At 38.7% G+C, this 23,250-nt stretch overlaps 1 protein-coding gene across 1 annotated transcript in view; it reads left to right on the forward strand.

The window, feature by feature from the left end:
* The window catches only part of NIPAL2 (NIPA like domain containing 2), a 97,317-nt gene extending 74,477 nt beyond the window's left edge, over positions 1–22,840 (forward strand). The window contains exons 6-11 of the mRNA XM_007934842.1: positions 3,958–4,054; positions 14,863–14,998; positions 16,908–16,996; positions 19,914–19,977; positions 21,097–21,191; positions 22,728–22,840. Of these exons, the coding sequence (XP_007933033.1) occupies positions 3,958–4,054; positions 14,863–14,998; positions 16,908–16,996; positions 19,914–19,977; positions 21,097–21,191; positions 22,728–22,840 (594 nt within the window). The remainder of the gene's footprint in view (positions 1–3,957; positions 4,055–14,862; positions 14,999–16,907; positions 16,997–19,913; positions 19,978–21,096; positions 21,192–22,727) is intronic.
* The last annotated feature ends 410 nt before the right edge of the window (positions 22,841–23,250 follow it).

The raw sequence follows: 23,250 nt of genomic DNA on the forward strand, positions 1-23,250 counted from the left end.
TCTCCTTGAGGACTAAGATGCACCTGGCAAAAGCCATGATATTTCCAATCACCTCGTATGCATGTGAGAGCTGGACAATGAATAAGGAAGACCGAAGAAGAGTTGATGCTTTTGAGTTGTGGTGCTGGCGAAGAATGCTGCAGGTGCCATGGACTGCCAAAAGAACTAACAGATCTGTTCTGGAAGAAGTGCAGCCAAGATGCTCCTTGGAAGTGAGGATGGCCAGACTTTGTCTCACCTACTTTGGTCATGTTGTCAGAGGGGACCATTCCCTAGAGAAGGATATCATGCTTGGTAGGGTGGAGGGTCAACGAAAGAGGGGAAGGCCTTTGACGAGATGGATTGACGTGGTGGCTGCGACAATGGGCTCAAGTATAGCAAGGATCATGGAGCTGGCGCAAGATTGGGCGATGTTTCGTTCTGCTGTGCATGGGGTCGCTATGAGTCAGAAGCAACCCTACGGCACCTAACAACGACACATAGTACTTTTACTCACCTAGTGACAGGAAAGAACATTCATATTATTTTTTAAGTTCAGGAATACTCTTTCCTTCTGAAAAAGTAATAACTTGATTTCAGGTTGTTAAGGACTGAAGAAAAAAAAAACCCACACTAAATAAAAACTGAAAACTCAAAAACTTATACTAGAGTTTTCTTAAGGGTGGGAAAAATTTAGACATTTAGTTTATGTTTATTGAACATGTCATGTATTATACATCAGGGCTTTTTGAATTATTTTAAGCATTCATAATAAATATGTGGTACATTGACTCATTAATTCCATGAATACTTACTGAGTGACCTACTGTGTGTCGAGCTCTGGAGATAGAGCAGTGAACAGACAGATAAGGTCCCTGCTTTCATAGAGCTAGGAGCTCTGGTGGCACAGTGCCTAAGACATTTGACTGCTAACCAGAAGGCTGGTGGTTCAAACCCACTAGCCACTCCTCAGAAGGAAGACTGGGAAATCCACTTCCATAGAGATACCGCCTTGGAAACCCCAGGAGAGGTCACTGTGAGTTGGGATCCGACTCAACGGCAGTGAGTTTGGTTTTTTGGTTTCATAGGGCTGACTTTCCAGTGGGAAAGACAGAAAATAAACACCTAAAACATGACAGGAAATATACCAGATGACGATAAAATGTTCTATAGTGAACTGAAGTTGGGGGTGTGATAGGCTGACTGGATGGATCTTTTCAATCAGAGTGGTGGTCAGGGAAGATCTCTCAGAGCAGGTGACATTTCAGCTGAGAGCTGAGTGACTGGAAGGAGCCATTTTGCAAAGAGCAGGGAAAGAGCCTTTCAGGCAGAGTGACCAGCTAGTGCACAGACCCAAAGCAGGAGCAATCAAAGGATTGCCAAGAACAGACAACAAGGCCTTTGTCTTGTACGTCAGCATTCATTGCAGCGTTATACACAGATCCAAAAGGTGTATGAACCCAAGTGTCCATCAACAGATGCATGGATAGACAAAAGGGGGTCTATCCATATAGTGGAGTATTATTCAGCTGTAAAGGGAAATGATGTGCTGATACATACTGCAACATGGTTGAACACTGACACCATTGTGATGAGTGTAATAAGCCATACGTGAAAAGACAAGTATTATGTGATACCTCTTCTATGAAATATCTAGAGTAGGCAAATACATAGGGACAGAAAGCCGATTAGTGGTCACTAGGGGTTGGAGGGAGGGAGGAATGGAGAGTTATTGCTTAAGGGGTATGCATTTCTGTTTGGGGCACTAAAAAACTTTTGGAAGTAGATGGTGGTGGTGGTTGCACAACATGATAAATGTAATTAATGTCACTGAATTGTACACTTCAAAATGACTAAAATGGCAATTTGTTTGTTTTATATATTTTACCATAATTAAAAACAAAATAAAGAGCATGGTGATTGGCACCAAGTGGACCATCCAGGGTCGAGTGTACAAGATGAGATCCTAGAAGCCAGAAAGGCCTTTGTCATCCAGGAGGGGAGCATTTGGGTTTTACTCTAAATGTGTTGGGGAATCATAGGTGATTTTAAGCAAAGGAGAGACTGGATCTCATTTATATTTTCAGTACATGTATCATCAGGAATGGATCTCCTAAACAGAATGCAAAGGGAGAAAGCAATCAGTTAAAGCAAGTGTAATTCCGTTTGTGTAAGGTCCAATCATATGCAAAAATAAACAGGGCATTGTTTGGGGATACATAAAAATGCAATAAAGTGGATGATAAACACAGAATTCAGTATGTGGCTCATGTGGTGGCATTAGACTAGGGGTGTATAATTGGGGAAGAGCACAGAGAAGACTTCAAAGGTATGGATAGGTTCTGTTTCTTAATAGAGGTAGAAGGCCCATGAGTTCTTGACATATTACTATGTATACCTTTTACGTACACCATATAGATTTGTCTCCATGCATGAAATACTTCATTATCCAAATTGTACTGGATTGTAGAGAAGCAAGAGTAAAATCAAAGAGACGAATTAGAAGCTATTGCATAATCAGTGATGATGGCAGGGCAGGAGGGGAAGGGAAGAATCCGTGGCTTGTTCAACAAGGCATATAGTGGTGCCATTGACCGAGGAGATGAAGGCCTCGGGAGGAACTGGTTGGGAAGGTAGGAAATCAAAAGTTAAGTGGTGCCCATATACTGTGATAGTTCTATTAAACATGTGTGGAAATGTCTAGAGGATAGTTGGATAAACGAGACTGGGGTTGCAAGGGGGTCAGGACTAGAGACATAAACCTGGGCATCACTGGTGTCGAGTTGGTGTAAAGCTGGTCTGGATGGCTGAGGCCCTATTTATCATGCTCAGACATTTGTAATTCTTCCTTTTTTTTTTTTTTTTTTTAATTGTGATTTAGGTGAAAGTTTACAGAGGAAATTTATTTTCTGTACAGGAGTTCTTACACATTTTGTTTCATGATATTGATTGCAATCCCCATTACATAACAGCTCTCTTCCCATTTCCTCCCTGTGGTTACCTTTTCCGTGTGTCCTTCTTTCCTAGTCATTCCTGCCCTCTGAGCTATCTCCCTGTGCAAATACTGCCCTTCTGATCTCCCATAGTTGGTTGATCTAAGGAGTGTACCTACCTACCTGGTGGTATAACAGTTCACCTTACATGCCTGTCTATTGTTTGGCCAGAAACTGAGGGAGTGAGTTCATTTCCAGGCCCAAAGGGTGATTGGGGTCCATAGTCTCAGGGGTTTCACCAGTCTTTATCAGACCGGTAATCCTACTCTTTTTTTTTTTTTTTTAAATGATATACTCCTCCTTAAAAACCAAACTCATTGCCACTGAATGGATTCTTTCTCAGCAACCCCCACTGGGTTTCCAAGGCTGTAAATCTTTATGGAAGCAGACTGCCTCATCTTTCTTCCCCAGAGTGGCTGGTGCCACAGACCTTTTGGTTATCAGCCAAATGCCTTACCCACTACACCAGCAGAGCTCCTTCTTCAGAACTTCCAAACCAATTACTGTCGAGTTAACTCCAGTTTATGGTGACCTGTGTGTGTCAGGGTACTATGCTCCACAGGGTTTCCAACAGCTGATATTTTTGGAAGTAGATCACCAAGACTTTCTTCAGAGACACATCTAGATGAACTCTAGCTGACAAACTTTTGGTTAGCAGCTGAGCACATTAACTATTTGCCCTCATTGGTTTCCACTGCTAACTGGAAGGCTGGAGGTTCAAGTCTACCAAGGGGTGCCTCTGAAGAAAAACAAAGATTTAATGGTCTGCTTCTGGAAAATGAGCCATTGAAAACCCTATAGAGCACAGTTCTACTCTGACACCTTTGATACACATAAGGTCACAATTAGAGTCAATTCAATGGCAACTAGTAGTAGGACCTCAGTGACACTAAACTGTCATATGAAAACTCTTGCAATATGAAAGAGAAAAGTGTGGCATTTAAAAACTGTATAAAATAATTAATCAACTCTTTTTCATTTCTAGATTTTAGAAATATTAATTTTCTGCATTCTCCTGTATTGCCATAAAAGAAAAGGAATGAAGCACATTGTGGTTCTGCTAACCTTGGTGGCACTTCTAGGTAAGAACATACTTTGTTTTCTTATTCTTTAATCTAGCCATGCTGAGTCATAAAAGAGATTAGAAGAAAAATACTTGGACATTCTGCTTCTTTCTTATTGTTTCCATGTTTTAACTATGATTTGTAATAAAATAATCAAGTCTTAAATTATGCTTCACATGTCTCTGTCTGTAAATGATGCATGTTTAATTCTTTTAAAAATATATTTAAAGGTGTTTTCTTCTTAGTCATCTTTATTTGCATCCTGACTGCTTGAGAATTTTTTTCTTAATAAATAATTGAAAAGTGTCAAAGGAGGAACAAACTAATGAATCCAATTATAATTGCTGTGTCAGGAATCAGGAAGAAATAGCCTGTTTACAATTTTAAAATAGTTTGAAATATGGCTAATATGAAATATAAATGTAAGCAGTATGTGTTGTGTAAATATCACATTTCTTTCACTCGTTGTTTACCTACTTGTTCGCTTTCTTTCCCAGAGGCACCTTGTAAGATTTGAAAAACTAATGCTTAGATACAATTGCTGTACATATATTAATGTATTCTCACTCTTTTTGTTTCTCTCTCTCCGTCTCTCTCTCATCCATACACACTCATATATACCAATACAAAGATATCTCTCTAATCCTTTGGGAAATTCCCTTTTTTAAAAGTTTATTTATCATTCTTCCTTTGCGTCTTCTTTGCCAACAAGATAATCCATACATTATATGTTGTTTCCTGTTACTTTGTAGGTTGTACTTATACCACTGGGGCAGGCTGCCAGCTCCCACATTAATGGGGTACTGGGATTTTCATTTCTCCATCTCATCAACTAAAACCAAAAACCAAACCAAACTCACTGCCAATGTGTCAATTCGACTCACAGTGACCCCTTCTTGAGTTTTTGAGGCAGTGTCTCTATGGAAGTAGATTGCCTAAGGCATTTGACTGCTAACAGAAGGCTGGAGGTTCAAACCCACCAGCCACTCTTCAGAAGGAAGATTGGGCAATCTACTTCCATAGTAATACCACCTCAGAAGCCCAAGGAGGGGTAGCTATGAGTCGGATCCAACTCGAGGGCAGTGAATTTGGTTTTGGTTTTTCCTTCTAAGGAGTGGCTGGTGGGTTTGAACTGCTAGCCTTCTGGTTAGCAGTCAGATGCCTTAGGCACTATGCCACCAGAGCTCCTTCTCATCAACTAGTGCTCTCTTTAGTATCAGAAAAAAATTTTTTTTGGCATAGCTACTTGGCTACACTGATTTACATTATACTTGCTCAGGTATGCTGATGATCAGGAGATGAGAAAAGAGGTTTTTATTTTTTTCCTTCCAGATAACCAGATAGGGAGAACAAAAGCAAACAATAAAGAGAGAAAACATACATTATATAGGAAAAGATGGGAAATAAATGATATTTTAGATGGCCAAATCAAGATCATACATATCTCTTATGATCATAAATGTAAATGAACATTTACCCAGTAAAAAAAAAAAAAAAAAAGAAAGGTTTTCAAATTGGATTCAGCTATCAACTAGTGAGAGCTCTTGAAATAGCTTCTGCCCAAGCCTCCTGAGTGCCTTCTTCCCCAGTGCCCCTCCCACTCAACCCCCAAGTCTGCCTTGATTAACAATTAAGTATTAATGCAGGAAGGAGCCCTGGTGGTGCAGTGGTAAGCACTTGGCAGCTAACTGAAAGGTCAGCAGTTTGAACCCACCAGCTGCTCTACAGGAGAAAGATGTGGCAGTCTGCTTCTGTAAAGATTAACCCATTGACTTGAATCAATTTTGACTTGCAGTGACCATATAAGACAGAGTGGAACTGCCCCATAGAGTTGCCAAGGCTGTAAATTTTTACCAGGGCTCCACATAAAGATTACAGCCTTGGAAACCCCATGGAGCCATTCTACTCTGCCCTATATGGTCACAATGAGTCAGAATTGACGCAAGGCAAGGGGTTTTATTAGTGCAGGGGCCCCATATGAACGTCTTCTAGTGGTGGAAACAAAGGCGGGCAATCACCTTTCTGATCTGCTAGTGCCTTTGTGGGTTGTGAAATATTTTGGCTAAAACCATAATATCCATCTAAAGCAAAGTAACTTAGGTTGAAAGTAAAAGAAAGCAGGAGGTTATGATATTACTCTACATTAAAATCAAGGCAGAAAAGATTATATGAGACAAGAAGTAGTAATTTATACTGATAGAAAGATACAGTTCACAAGAACATTATATTCTGTTACATAGTGGATAGCACTTAATATATAACAGAAAATCTGCAGAAAATGCAAAGCTAAGTTAATAGAAATAAAGGGGAGTGGGAGACTTCTTTCAGCTCACAGAAGATCAGTGGACAGAAAAATATGTAAAGATGGGGGATCTGAATACTTCTTTGATCTAGTAGCTCTCATATTGAACTCCAAATACAGAGAACAGTGAATAAACCTTCCTTCAAGTGCCTGTGTAGCACTTATAAAAGTTAATCATATAATTGGCCACAAAGAAATCCTTGTTAAATTCCAGAAACTTGAAATAGTACAGACTACCTTGTCAGATCACAGTGAAATTAAACCAGAAAACAATAACGAAAATAGAAACCAGTAAAACCCCCACTACTTGAAAATTTTAGCACATCTTTTTGAAGTACACTGAGTCAAAATAGTAGCCAAGGCTTCATTATAGCATATATTTTAAAAATTACTATGAAAACATTATTAAAATCTGTAGTGTATGACTAACACAGTATTCAGAAGAAAATTCATTGCTTCGAATGAAAGTCAATTAAGCACTCAACTAAAGAAATTAAGGGGGAAAAAAGTCCTAAATAAAGCTGAGGAAAGAAGCAGAAAGGTATTAATAAACACAAAAAATAATGAAATAGGAAATAGAAAAGGAGTAAGTCCAAGAATCAGTTCCTAAAAGAGAATTAATAAAAGATACTCTGTAAGGAAAAAACACAAATACCCAAAATTAGACACCAGACATATATTATGCAAAAAATACAAGAATTTTATGAAGGAAAATAATTAAAAGAAAGAAAAAGAGGAAATTGTTAAAAGCTACATCCTAAAAACTCAAATCTTTAAGGAACAGATTATTCTGATGTTGTTTAAATTATTTGAGGACATGAGAAAGAAAGCTTTTCCTTTTTTAACATACCTGGTATAATACTGATGCCATATCTGAAAAAGGTATCACAGATAATGAACACTGTGAACTAATTTTACTATTAAATACTGAAGACTGAAATTAAAACACACGCTAAATAAAATGTTAACAAATAGAATCCAAGGTGAATAATGTATAATGGTATAGTGGTCTTAATGTAACCAGTTCCTTTTCTTTGCAACATTTAGAACAATTTGTGATTGTATACTGTATTCTACTTAAATATTTACATGTTGTTATAAATGTCTTCTTCACCAGATTCCCTTGAGGGCACAGAACAGGTCTGTTTTACTTACATTATACATATAGGATTTCCTGGAATTGAGTATTATGAGCACACAATAAACATTTGAATTAATTAATCAGTGAATTAGTTAATTATGAGAATGAAAGGATGGTTCTTTAAGAAATCCATTAATATAGTTCATCATGTTAATGACTCAAAGGAGAAAATATCATATAATTATTGCAATAGATACTGAAAAGGCATTTTAAAATTTAATGTCCATTCCTATTCAAAGACTTGGTACAGGAACACAGGGTTCCTTGTGTATTCAAAAGCCATACTTTTCTCAAACCAGAAGCTGAAGAATATCCATGGTGAAACATCAGAGTGTTCTCATTGCAGGAATAAACAAGAAGAGGATGACCTCTCTTCACTTTACACTCTACTGAACTGTTTGAGTATCTTATAGTGATTGCTAATGACTTTTACAAGGAACAAATTGCTTATGAAGATTATGTGTTGTTGTTGTTAAGTGCTATCGAGTCGTTTCCGACTCATAGCGACCCCATGCACAGCAGAACGAAACACTGCCCTATCCCGCACCAACCCCACAATCCCTGCTATACTTGAGCTCATCATTGCAGCCACCGTATCAATCCATCTCGTTGAAGGCCTCCCCCTCTTTCGTCGACCCTCCACCCTGCCAAGCATGACATCCTTCTCCAGTGAATGGTCTCTCCTTACAACATGACCAAAATAGGTGAGACGAAGTCTGGCCATTCTTGCTTCCAAGGAGCATTCTGGCTGTACTTCCTCCAGGACAGATCTGTTAGTTCTTTTAGCAGTCCATGGTACTTTCAGCATTCTTCACCAGCACCACAACTCAAAAGCATCAACTCTTCTTCAGTCTTCCTTATTCATTATCCAGCTCTCACATGCATACGAGGCGATTGGAAATATCATGGCTTGTGTCAGGCGCACCTTAGTCCTCAAGGAGATATCCTTGCTCCTCAGCACTTGAAACAGTTCCTTCGCAGTTGACTTTCCCAATGCTGCACGTCGTCTAATGTCCTGACGGCTGCTTCTGTTGGCATTGATTGTAGAACCAAGCAACGTGAATTCCTTGACAACCTCAATCTTCTCTCCATTTATTGTGATGCTGCTCATTGGTCCAGCTGTGAGGATTTTTGTTTTCTTTATATTGAGATGTAATCCATACTGCAGACTGTATTCTTCAACCTTCATCAGTAGGTGCCTTAAGTCATCCTCACTTTCAGCAAGCAAAGTTGTATCGTCTGTATCTCAGGTTGTTAATGATTCTTCCTCCAATCCTGATACCACGTTTTTCTTCATATAGTCCAGCTTCTTGGATTATTTGCTCAGCATAGAGATTGAATAAGTGTGGAGAAAGGATACAACCCTGACGTACTCCCTTCTTGATTTTAAACCATGTAGTGTCCCCTTGTTCTGTTCGAACGACAGCCTCCTGGTCAAGGTACAGATTCCTCATGAGTACAATCAAGTGCTCGGGAATTCCCATTCTTCTCAATGTTATCCATAATTTGTCATGATCCACACAATCAAATGAAGATTATGTAGCAACTTTGAAAAAGATTTATAATGTTAACGTTAAATGAAAAGAGCCACACACAAAATCTTACCTACCATCATTGTGATTAAAAGCATTTACGAGGCAAAAGTGTCCCCTTGTTCTTTTCAAATGACACTGCATAGTTTAAAATCAAGAAGGGAGTGTGTCAGGGTTACATCCTTTCACCCCACTTTTTCAGTCTGTACACTGAGCAAATAATCCTACAAGCTGGACTCTATGAAGGAGAACATGGCATGAGGATTGGAGGAAGACTCATTAACAGCCTGCGATACACTGACAACACAGCTTTGCTTGCTGAAAATGAGGATGATTCAAAGCACTTAATGCTGAAGATAAAAGAATACAGTCTGCAGTATGGATTACAACTCAATATAAAACAAAAATCCTCACAACTGGACCTATAAGCATCACGATAAATGGAGAAAAGATTGAAGTAGTCAAAGATGTCAAATTGCTTGGTTCTACAATCAACACCAATGGAAGCAGCAGTCAGGACATCAGATGACATTTAGCACTGGGCAGCACTGGGCAAATTGGCTGCAAAGAACCTCTTTTAAGTGCTGAAGAGCCAAGATGTCTCCTTAAGGACTAAGGTGCACCTGACACAAGCCATGGTATTTTCAATTGCCTTGTATGCATGTGAGAGCTGGTCAATGACTAAGGAAGACTGAAGAAGAGTTGATGCTTTTGAGTTATGGTGCTGGTAAAGAATGCTGAAAGTACCATTGACTGTTGAAAGAACTAATAGATCTGTCCTGGTGGAAGTGCACCCGAAATGCTCCTTGGAAGCAAGAATGGCCAGACTTCATCTCACCCACTTTGGTCATGTTGTCAGAAGGGACCATTCACTGGAGAAGGATGTTATGCTTGGTAAGGTGGAGGCCCTCAACGAGATGGATTGACACATTGGCTGCAGCGATGGGCTGAAGAAGAGCAAGGATCATGGAGCTGGCGTGGGACTGGGCAGTGTTTCATTCTGCTGCACATAGGGTCACGATGAATCGGAGATGACTTGATGGCACCTAACAACAACAACAACAACACAAGGCAAAAATTAAAATGGATGCAAGGTGATGGGAGCATAAGTGGAGATTTTATTTACTTTATTATTGTTCTAATATTGTTTGTAGGATATATTAAAAAATAGAACTGAGAAAGAAAATATAGACAGCTGGGTTTCCACGTGCAGAAGAATAAAGCTGAATCCATACCTTACATCTTATGAAATTAACTCATAATGGATCAATGACCTAAATGTAGGAACTAAAACCATAAAATTCTTAGAACAAAATGTAAGTGTGATGCTTTGGGATCTAGTGAAGGAAATAAAATCAGCAGAAGCTGAAAAGAGAAGAACCTTCCTCCAGAGCTGACAGAGAGTGTTTTCCTGGAGCCAGCACTCCAAATTCAAACTTCTAGCCTCCTAGACTGTGAGAAAATTAATTTCTGTTGAAGCCATCAACTTCTGATATTTCTGTTACAGCAGTACTGGATAACTAAGACAAAATGGTTTAGTGTTGTTGTTATGTGCCGTCGAGTCGGCCCCGACTCATAGCGACCCCTCCTCGGGTTTCCGAGGCAGTATCACTGCAGAAGTAGATCGCCCCATCTTCCTTCCGAGGAGTGGCTGGTGGGTTTGAACCGCCAGCCTTCTGGTTAGCAGTCAAGTACCTTAGGCACTGTGCTACCAGAGCTCCCAAATGGTTTAGTAGTTCCTCAAAAAGTTAAATGTAGAATTATCATATGACTCAACAACTCCACTTCTAGGTATATACTCAAAATAACTGAAAGCTGAAACACAAACAATACTTGAATGTCTGTGTTCATTGCAGCACTGTTCACGATAGCTAAAAGGTAGAAATTACCTGAATGTCCATCAATAGATAAATGGATAAACAATGTGGATTATACATACCATGGAGTATCACTCAGTCGTAAAGAGAAATGAAATTCTGATACATGCAACAACATAGATGAACCTTGAAAACATTATGCTGAGTGAAATAAGATAGTCAGAAAAGTACAAATATTATATGATCACATTTATAACAAATACCTTGATTAGGCAAAGGTATTGAGACCAGAGTTTATTAGTGGTTACCAGAAGTGTGAGGGAGGGGAAAAGAGAAAGTCATTGCTTCAGAGACTCTGAGATTCTGTTAAGGGTGATAGAAAAATTTAGATGTGGAGTGGTGATGGTTGCACCACGTGGGGAGCATAATTGATGTTAACTGAGTTGTACGTGGTAAGAAATATTGAAATGACCATTTATTATATATATTTTTTTTACCACAATTTAAAATAAGAAAAAGAAAGAAATCAGGCTTCGAGTGAGTGAGAACAGAAGGCTCCCTTGCCTGTGGGTTAATCTACTTCTTGAAGGCACACACAGGGATCTTTCAGTTGATCAGCAGGATGGGAAGGCTAGGAAGTCCTTCCCTATCTTTAGAATACTCCAGCCTTCAAAGCAAAATTAGTAAATAAGGTATTTATATCTCTAATAAGGAGACATCAATGGCAACCTAACCAAGTGCTTGAAAAGAGCTATTGAAAAACTCAGAATGAACTGAGAAGGCTAAATTTCAAAAATAGATTAGCATATGTTAGGAAAAAATAGTACTGTTATAATGATGAAAGTAATATATGTTTATTGATGAAAATTAGGAAAACAAAGAAAAATATAAAAACCCATATAATTAAGTACTATTGTGCAATACTGATGAGAATGTGACTGGTACCTTCTGGTAGGTGATTTGCCAATTTGTTTCAGAAGCTTAACGGTGGCCACTGACACGGTAATTTCCTAGGAGGTGATTTTTCAAAGGAAATAAGCAGACTGATATAAAAAGACTTAAGTACAAAAAAATCATCACAGCTGAATTTTTAATAGTAAGAAAAAAATGGATCTAATCTAAATATCTGAAAATAGGGAGTTGCTAAAATAAAATGATACATTCACAAAAAGGCCAATAAAAATCATGCTTCAGAAGAGTACTTAATGAATAGAGAATATGTACAGGCAAGAGTAAGCAGATTCCTACGTAATATGGAGGGTATGATTCACACGTTGTGGTGCACACTGTTTTTTTACACAAATAACACATGCTTTATATGCTTTTTCACAGACTGTGCAAGCCCCTTGCACATTACATTCCTATGCGTGCCATGTACATTATATGCATGTGTATGTTATTTGCATGGGCATGTTACATGTGAAAAATATAATACCTTCCTAGAGATAGAAAAATATCTCAAGAAAATATGCCAAAATGTCAAGAGTGATTTGGTGTTGAGGGTTGAGATTATAGGTGATTTTCATTTTTCTCCCATGCTTTTCTGCATTTTCTAACTTTTATCATTAAAATAAGAGTTTAAAGATTATTCATAATCCCAGTACCTAAAGTTAACCACTGATTGTATTGTGACGTAGTTTCTTCTAATCTCTTCTTCTGTGCATGCATAAGTACTTATAATTTTTATATATCCAACATTGGAATGATACTGCATATACAATTTTATATTTCCACCTATTCTCATCAACCCCAGCACACACAAAAAAAAAAGTTTATAAGTATTCTACACCAGCCTAGAAATAACTTGCAAAGTTCCAGTAAATAGTGATTAATCAGCTGGTGATTCTACATGCTTTGAAAATATAATGATTAACTATAGCAATGGATAGTTTGTTTAGCTATTTAATAAAGAATTCCAGTTTTGTTTTTGTGTTGTGTTTAAGTGTAATTTAACATCAGATGGTGGTTGAGTGAGATGACCTTTAAAGTCCTTTGCAATCCTGTGGTTCTGTTTCTGATGGAACAACATTTTCGACCTCTTCTCTCTGTTAATTATTCCTTTGGGAAACCTGGCTGTTCAGACCGCAAGATCATAACCACATTGTGCTCTAAATTCAGGCAGTGTCTAGGAGGAAATAAATGTCCCTCAACAGGTTATAAACGTCACCTATACAGATCTCTATAGAAGTATAAAATTCTTACACAGCTAAAATATTATTATTGTCATAATCAGTAGAAAATATGTAAATAGATCAGATCAAAAGACATTTTAAGATGGAGAGGAGCTTGTCTCTAAGGGCCTCTTCGTTCCTTTGAGAGGTTTGCTTTTGGAGTGTGTCTGTCCCCTGGTCTCTGTTAATTATGACTTTTAAATGAAAGAAAATACCTATTTTGGAAGTTTGCCCTAGTACCCCTCAAGTTACAGTATATTTTTCAGGTTTTGGAAAAGGAAATTATGGGAGGGTCTTCCTGGTTGGCCATCACCATCTATTTTAACCATATTCTTTATTTTTATATACATATATATATATGTTGTTGTTGTTGTGTGCCATCAAGTCTGACCGAACTCAGAGCAACCCCTTCTTAGGTTTCCCAGGCAATATCACTACAGAAGTAGATTGCCCAACCTTGCTTCCGAGGAGTGGCCGGTGGGTTTGAGCCACCAGCCTTCTGGTTAGCAGTCAAGTGCCTTAGGTACTACACTACCAGAGCTCCCTATATATACATATCTATATCTATATCTATATCTATATCTATATCTATATATCTATATATATAGATATATATAGATATATAGTTATCTGGTACCGTAGTGCCTAAGGCACTTGACTACTAACCAGAAGGCTGGAGGTTCAAACCCACCAGGCACTCCTCAGAAGGAAGATGGGGCAATCTACTTCCGTAGTGATACTGCCTCGGAAACCCAAGGAGGGGTTGCTGTGAGTTGGGTCCGACTCAACAGCCCTTAACAACAACAACATCTGTGTGTGTGTGTGTGTGAGAGAGAGAGAGACAGAGACAGAGAGAGAGAGAGAGATAATATCTTTTTTAAAATAATAAAGCTGAGATATGTTATGACCAAATAGATCAACAGCAACAAAAGGAGTATATCTGTTTCAGATTTACTGCCTTTGACTTACAGTTATTTGATTTCATGTAACAATTATTTTTAACTTTCTGTGGGTTTCAGCTAAATTATGGAATTCTATGCACCAGTAACTTCAGGGGACCTATGACAAAAAAAAAAAAAAAAACCCATCTTCCTTCCACCAAAACACACTGTCACCAGGAAATGCTCTGTTGCTTTAATATTGATACAGCCTTATCAAGTTGCTTTTTAATTATTTGAAACCTATGAAAAATTTGCTGTCATAGGAATAAGTTCTTCTTTCATATAGAAAATATCCATTGCTCATCAATCTTAGGTTTACATGGTTGACTCAGAAATGCATACCCAGCTCTGGCTCTGTTTCCTATCAGGGTCTTTGTCAAAAACTATTTTTAATGAAACTTCTAGGCATTTGTAACAAAAAGGGCTCACTCATATGTAGACTTAGTACCCCTCTTAGTAAACTGAGAAAGTGAATTGATTTTCACTTCCACTCTTCTCATTTATTTAGCTTTTACATTTTTCCCTATAGTTGAATAGTTATTTTCCCATTAATGTCACATGGACAGTATGACTTCTCTTATCTCCTCCCTTCATTGTTTTCACCTTTGTCGTCTACTAGTAATTATAACAGCAGCAGCAGCATCCTTTCAGCAGTTACGGTTGGAAAATAAGCATCTTACTCCAAAGCTAAAAATCACCCAGTCACACAGAGGACCTTTAGTTGATTTAAGCAAATTTAAAGTCCAGCACAGCTTGGACAACAGGGCTACTACTTGGTTAATGTCTCATCCTAGCCCCCCTACAGTGTTCATTCTTAAAGCACAATTGGCATATTTAATTCTATCATGTTAACTTAAGATACTTTATTTGTAATTCTATCTCCAATATGTATTTTATTTGTGGTTTTCTTTTTCTTTTTCAGCTTCTTTGACTGTTATTTCAGTAAAGGCAGTCTCAGGCATGATCACTTTTTCTGTGACGGATAAAATGCAACTAACTTATCCCATCTTCTATATCATGTTTATCATCATGATAGCATCTTGTGTTTTCCAAGTCAAGTAAGTTAGTTTCTACATACTCAGTATTCTTTCGACATCCCTGTGCATCTCTGAGCATGGATCTTTATTGGCTTCAGACTATAATTAAATTCGCCACAACTGATTTCTAAGGGTGAAGGGTCCACAGCTAATCCTCGACCAACATGGCTTGCTTTGTCCTTTGCATTCAGTAATACGTTTTGACTAAGCATTGCCTTCATGTCTTCTGAGTTCTAAAGTGCGGCCATAATCCAGCTAAGTGCACTTTGATACTTTCCTGATGCTCTTCTGCTTGTAATTAATATCCATCATACACAGGTTGTCATTAGCAATAAATCAAAGGGGCAGGTCCACATCCAGGATTTCATTCTAAATATAGGAAATACATGAACCCTTCACCTTCATTTCTTAGCTCATGCTCATTAATTGCCCAGAGATGGACAAAACCAGACGTTTGGCCGGGAGGGGAATCCTTTCTCCAGAACTTTGCATCTTTAGCCAAAATTTTCTTTGAACCCTTGAGATCGCAGAGTGATTGTTTTATGTTTCTCTTGGGGCCTAATAGTGGTGACATGGTGCATTTTTAGTTTCTTATTCTTCTCTTCCCCCCCTCCATCTGCTCTAATCATTTTCCCTCCCTTTCACAATGTCATTTATACCTTTGCCTGCTGGACTCATTTCACAATGTCATTATGCTTTTGCCTGCTGGGCTCTCTTGAGTCAAACAGAAAGTTTTCTGTTCACCCCCAAAATGCTATGCAAAAGCATCATCCCAGTGCGAGCTAGGAAGTCAAAGCCCAGTAAAGTCAGATTGTAATGGGTTGGATATAGACTGTGGTACAATGAGGTCTGTGGAAACTTACAGGAAAAACCCAGTGTTTTGTCACTGTTTTGTTGATCATTCCCTTTTAACACTTAGTCTGTTTCTAATTCTTGAATCTGACTATATTGCTTCTTGTCTCTTTCTTCTGAATTCATCAGGACTCCTGTAATATCTTTTGGAATTTGGAGATCATCATTACCTTTATGAGTTTAAAAGGCAGATAGATACACAATAGAAGGGAAAGAACATTCCAATCACCCTTGTTTTGATCCCTACATCCTTCACACTATAGAGCTGTGGTTCTCAACCCTGACTTTCCATTAAAATCATCTGAGGCAGTTGATTTGTTTACACATGTATATGTACATTCATGTATATATGCATATGTATATACACACATATATGTGTGTGTACATACATAGACACACATGCATGCAAACATACACAGGCTTAAGACCACAAATATTTTTTTTCAATTGCACAAGAGTAAGATCTAAGCAGTAGTGCTTTTTGAAAGCACTCAGGTGGTGTCAGTGCAATCCATTGCTTTAGAAGAGGAAAGGTCTTGTCCCCTATGGGGACAGCGCAGCTGTCAGAACCTGAATTCATGTTGGTGGCCAAAGTAAGTGAGAAGCTGAACTCACCACATGTGCTCTGCAGCTGGAGCACTAAGCATTGCTTTTGAAACATTAAACATTCCTTTGCTTCTCCATCTTCTTTCTTGGCACGTGGCACGTCAATGGATAGCTATGCTGCTCCCCAGATATGATATTTAACAGATTCGAGGGTCTATCCTAATGAATCAGCCCCAGTGTGATACTGGTCCAGCAGCTTGAATCACTTCCAACTCAAACTTCTGTGGCCTCGGAATATGATTAATTGCTTTTCATTGTTACTGTTGTTGGTTTAAACAGACCATAAAACCTGACATCTGATCTCATACATCAGATGCATATAAGCTATGACTGCTGATTGGAAATGCCCTTTTACTGCACTTCCTTTCTCTTTGTAGTTCTCACTAAAAAACATGCGTTTCTTGAAGTTATTGTTAACTTCTTGCTGAGCATCTCTTAAAGCCAGAGATTCAGTAAGTGCCTTCTGCTTTAGGTTCCTGAATCAAGCTATGAAACTCTACAATATGACGATGGTGGTACCTGTTAACCATATTTTCTTTACAACCAGTGCCATTCTCTCAGGTAAGCTTTGGCTTTCTATGCGTAGGTGATTCTCCACACACACGAACATAAATCAAGCTGTCTTTTGGCAGTAAGGAACTGTGTAGTCCATACCACTCTCGCCTCCACCCAGTACCTGAATTTCCTACATAACCTTCTCTAATGGAGGTCATTCTACTTTGCATGGTTGCACCCTAGTGCTCACTACCTCCCAAGACAGCTCCTCCCATTTTGGATCACTCTAATTATTTGAAGAGCTCTAATCATTAGGAAGTGTTTTCTTATACTAGAACTGAAATTAGCTTCCCTGTGAATTCAAGGTGCTCATCTTTGTTTTGTTTTCTGGAGTCTTCCCCTTGCCAGCCCTTCTGATAATCGAAGCAGCTGTAATGGGCCTCTTGAGTCTTGTTGCTGGGCCAAACATCCCCAATTCCATTAACTTTCCCTCCATGCCCCTTACCAGCTTGAACCAGAGAGTAGGGCCCAATATTCAGTGTTCCAGGGAGGCCAGGCAGACAAGAACAGAAACTATCACTTTCTCTGCTCTGGCCTCTATTTTTCTACTGTTGCAGTTCTTTTGTTTTTGTGGACAGTTATTTTTTTTATATGACAGACACAATAGTGTTAAAAGAAGAAGTATAAATTCAAAACATTTCAAATTAAAATACAGTGTATTTTAAAATATCATTTATAAATTTGATTTATTGGTAGGCCCTATTTTTGATGTATTTATCACTTTATCATCTTAGGAATTCACATCTCGATGCACAGTAAATATATTTGGTAAAAAATTAGGGATTATCAGTTTCCTAATTGGCACATTTTCTTCTTTCATGGCATTAATGTGACAACCAGTGAGCAATTTTTAAAAATAATTAGTACGTTTTCTGTTTCCCAAATTTGAACTGTATGTTTAAAGATAAAGACATCTAATTTTTTTTAAGCATTTTATGCTTGTTGAAAAAAAAAAAAAATGTGAAAAACAGATAGAGAATTTGTGTGTCCTAGAAATAAGGCCCAAAAGAATGATAGGCATTATAAACAGCCTGGTACTTAGTATTAATGTGCATGAAGGTGTATACAGAATGTGGTTCCCATGAGTAAAAGAGCTTTCAAAGAGGACCAACAGGGCTGGGTCTCAGTACTTAGCACACCAAGTAATGAATGAGTCAGGGAGGCTGGGCCTTTCTGAATGCTAACAGGTCCTCTGTTACAGAAGTAGAATATAGATGGAGTTTCTTGACTAACTTCTCTCTGCCTCCATCAAAAAGTACAGTTTAAAATAAAAATGATAGGGCAGTGAAACGATTCTGTCTGATACTGTGATGGTATCAGACACATGATATTATGTACTTAGCAAAACCCATAGGGCTGTACAACATGAAAAGTGAACCCAAATGTAAACTGTGGACCTTAGTAATAATGGATCAGTATTGGTTCATCAGTTCTTACAAATGTACCACAAGAATGCAAGGTATTAATAACAGGAGACACAATGTGATGGGGTGGGGGGCGGGGAATGGGAACTCTCTAATTTCTACACAGTTTTTCTATAAACCTAAAACTTCTCTAAAAAATAGTCTGCTTTCAAAACATGAGATACCAAGAGTTTGCCTAGTAACTCAGTAAAAGGTCTTGTTTTGTTCGTTTTTACTAACCAGTCACTGCTGACAGGCCACTCTCTACAAGCATTCCCATGGGGTCAGATAGCATGGGACCACCCTCCTAGAACTGAGTTGCACAGTTTTTATCAAGAGACTTAAAACTGTTTCTACTCTTAGAAGCAGAAATTCCACTTGTATAAATCCATTCTAACAACAATAAATCCTAAAATACTGGGAGGGGGGGCGCAGATATGTACAAAGTTCATTGTTAGTTTACTATAGCCAAAAAAAAATGTAGAAGCAATTTAAAATGCTTTTTAGAGAAATGGGTATTATGGTGCATCAGCATAGCCAAATAACATGAAAACATTAAAAATGATGATTACAAGATGTGCATAATAACATGGAAAAATGCTTCCAAAATGGCATTCATTTGACACATACTCATTACAATTGGACACAGCTTCTTCCTGTAACAGCTTTGTTCTCCAGATGAGTTGCTCCCTGAGGATAGGACTCCGTCTTGCTCCCTGTGGTATCTCTAACACCAGAACAGCCACTGGCACATAGGAGACTCTCAATAAATATTTAGTTACTATCTGGCAAGGCTAACACCACACACACAAAATTAATTCCAGGTAATATGTAAGTTAAAGCTATATTGTTTAATAAAAACACTAAGAAGGCTTTAGATCAAGAGAAACCATTGAGACCAACAGGGAAGGGAGAAAATCCATCAGAGTAGATAACACATCCATGTTTTTTTCCTTCACCCAGAAAGACGATGGGAAGAAGGAGATGGGGGCTGGGATTGACAGTGATAAATAGAGCTTTGGTAGCCCTTCACTTGCTAGAGTATTCTCCAGGGCCTCTGCTGCCCAAGTGGGCCCGTGGCCAGAGCAACAGGTCACACAGCATTGCCAAGGGTGGTGGCATAGACAGCAGAAGCCAGAGCACCCAGAGTCCGTCCACCCAGGCACTCAGGTCAGGCCTGTTAATCCTTGGCCTAAAACTGTAGGTGGGAAGTGATCACTGGAGCTTTGTTTCCTTGCATATTTCAGAGGCGCAAATCCTGGACCTTATGAGAAATTTCTGTTTGCAACAGTTATGTCAGTTAGTTGACCCACTGGTACTTAGGTCCACAAATCCATTTTCTTTTCAGAATAATTGAAAATATAAGTATACCATACAATTTTTTAAAAATTAACCTATTGAACATGTATTTCAAGGATAATTCAATTTAAAAATATATATTAACACAATTTAAAAACAACATGTACCTATTATAAATATTCTTACTCTAAGAGTAATTTCATCCTCTCTTCCTATTATAGGTATCATATTTTATCAGGAATTCCTTGGTGCAGCTTTTCTCACTGTATTTATATATCTTTTTGGGTGAGTAAATGCCTAAGGGGTAAGATACATGAAATTCTATTACTTTTATATAGGATTTTTGGCACTGTACCTGAGGTATAGAAAATTGGAAAATTATATAGGAAACATCAGTTTCCTGAACTCCTAAAAGAGACATATTTTTCAACTTAACACCCCTCACAGGGCTCGGTGCCTTTGACTTTGTGATTTAGGGATCTTTCTGAGAGTTCTGAAACATTGGAGATTTTCACTTCCAGCTGAAGTGAAGATAAATGCACTGGCCCTTATAGTTACTCAGAGGCCTTTTATGCTATATCAGGCTTACTCCACCCTTGGAAGCCCCTTAGATTAGATTTCAAGCCAATCATGGGACCATGAATGCCTCTAGGACCACCCAGAATAAAGGGCCAAAACTGGGGCAGCTCCCAGGCTTTGGACCTAATGACACCAGGTTGATAGCATCCCTTATTTTGTGTCAGGGTGACCAGCTAGAAGCCTGCCTGGAGATTTGGTGGGCAGCTTTGTTGGCATTACTTGCAAACAGAGAGAGGAACTTTGACAGAATAGCACCAATGCATAGAAGCTTCCATTGGCTCCAACTGACAGTCCATTAGCTGCTTCTTGATCTGTTATTCGGCATGATTATTGTTATGCAAACTTGAGCCCAGACTATTTTCAGTGTAGGAAACCATCTATCTGAAAATTCAATTTCATAAAATATTTGGGTGAGGCCAAACTTCTAAGGCCTGGAAACTATGACTATTCTTATGGCCAAGGACAACTAAATTTCTTAGAAAATTAAAGAATAAATTATTTTTTTTCACTGTTGTTGCATGCCAGTAATGAGTCTGGGCATGCATGAATAGAAAATGAGACCTAATGTCTGCCCAAAGGGCTTAGAGCCTGAATTAGCCTCCAGATGGTTAAAACCTGGGGCAGAGATTTACTGGATGCTGCCCAAGTCTTGGTTCTGGGTGCAAGTATGATTGGCTATAGCAATTAAGACAAATTCTAGGCAGCTTACCATGAGAAACAGCATGAACAAAACCAATGGAATTTATGTCATCATGTAGATTATGGGGCTCCGTTATTTAATACCATGAGCTGTTTCAGTGTTCTTTATTAATTCTGTTCTTACAGGTGTTTTCTGTCATTCCTTGGAGTGTTTTTGGTCACAAGAAACCGAGAAAAGGAACATCTGCAACAGTCTTACATTGATTTTGGAAATATTCCTGGTAAAATTGTATATTCTTTCATTTATAATAGAAAATTTTATTCTTATAAATTAATAACTGCTGGGTTTTTTTGGTATTATTTTGGGTATTAAATTAATACAAGGCATACTGTTTATCCTCAAAAAACTTACATTTAATGATGAAACCAAAGATGATGTTTTAACTGTAGATGTTTATAGTCATTTCTTGAATGTTGGATTTGCAAGGACACTGGGGCTATAAAAGGACTGACCTATGTTTTGTTTTGAGGTTTTCTTTGAGGTTGCCCTAAATTGGAAAAGGGGAGGGAAAAGAGAGTAGAATGGCTACCAGCAGCAAATGCCTGCAGCCAGGAGAGCCTTTGAAGGAACAACTAAGGATAAGAGGTTAGGCTACTGGAGAGCATCATTCATGGGAAGACTGAGGTGACCTGTGCACTGTGAGCCAAGAGTGACACCACCGTCACCAGAACATGAGTGGCTGCTTTTCCTTCTCCGTAGCTCACTCATACAGAGTGGTTTAGCATGTATCATCTTTCCAGGTCTCTCTCTTCCTGAGAAATAACTCATTTTAGTCTTTTGGACAAGAGAAGCTAAGTTCAGGACAAAACAAACAGTCTGGTGTGCTTCCACCTCTGCCCCCACCCCCAACAATCTCTGACTTTGCTGGAGCCTCGACCTGTAGGTTTCCAAATAGTGGTGGAGATGTTCTCATAGCTTCCTCCACTATTCTGTTAGGATTGAGGCCTTAAAGCAAAAAAACATTAAACCCTTACCCCTGATAGATTCTGTGTTCCCTTTTCTATTTGAGCCATCTCTGGTAGCGTAGTACCTAAACGCACTTGACTGCTAACCAGAAGGCTGGCGGTTCAAGCCCACCAGCCACTCCTCGGAAGGAAGATGGGGCAATCTACTTCCATAGTGATACTGCCTCGGAAACCCAAGGAGGGGTCACTATGAGTCGGGTCCGACTCAACGGCATGTAACAACAACAACATCATCCAAGAGCATTCAATGCAAGAATTGGTGTTGACGACAAGGGTTTGTATTACTGATGTCATGTTTGTTCAAGGTTCTTTGGTAGGAAATGGAGTTTGCTTATTTTTAACTCTATTTTCTCTTTTCACTTCACCGAGCCCCACCCATAGGCTCAGTAACAGCTTTAGAAGCCATTATCAATGACAACTTTTTTTTTAATGTTTGTTATATGTGTTGAACTAAACATGGAAGACACACACTGAGGAGAAAGGTTTAGAGAAGGAGGAATGCTTCCTGTTACTCTCCTGACTGGCCCAAGCTGTGTGCCCTGCCCAGTACTGTAGATCTGGAGGGACAGGGAAAAAGATCCCTCATGTGGATAGGGCATGGTGCTATAGCAGAGGACATGGTGCTTATGGGCCTTTTTATCCTTGACATTTATCTTTTCAGTTTAAAGGGTTACCACATAGTATAAAAAAGGGGAAATAAACTGTGGTCTAGAATGAGAGGAAATTATTAGGACTTAATCTTCTGTAAGAGCTCAAGAGATTTTTTTTTTTTATGATTATTGTCTCCCCAGGGAAACAAATGTTGGACAAAATACAACCCGATTCAAATGACTTATCCTATGGAAGTTTGCCTGATGGAAGTGACTCAACAACGAGCCAGAGTGGAGAGAAGAAAAAGGTCTAAAATGCCGAGAGGGACGGCTGTTGGCCTGTTATTCGATACCACCTTTTAAAAAAATTGCACATGTTCAATTTGTGTCAGCAGCTATTTTATGCTGACATGTGCTAGCATTAGTCTCAGTCTTTTACCCCACCTCAATTTCTATGAACAATCAGGGCCTTCCCAAGCTTTGACAGCCTAATGTTTTCATGGAATGTAATTTGAAGTGTTCCCCACACCCTGGCCCTCTCCCTAGTGATCATCCAACTGGCTAGATCTTAATTAGAGCCTGGCTGCCTAGGCAGGAATGTCACACAAGTATGTGTACTCGTGACTTGGCCATAGTGTGCATAGGTTGATTTTCCTGTGTGGTACATAGTGTGTGTCTCTTTACTTTAGATAAACACTTTAGTCCTACAATCTCCGTCCTCAAA

The sequence above is a fragment of the Orycteropus afer genome, unplaced genomic scaffold (genome assembly GCF_000298275.1).
Source record: "Orycteropus afer afer isolate SDZICR_OR568_19922 unplaced genomic scaffold, OryAfe1.0 scaffold00021, whole genome shotgun sequence".
NCBI lineage: Eukaryota > Metazoa > Chordata > Mammalia > Tubulidentata > Orycteropodidae > Orycteropus > Orycteropus afer.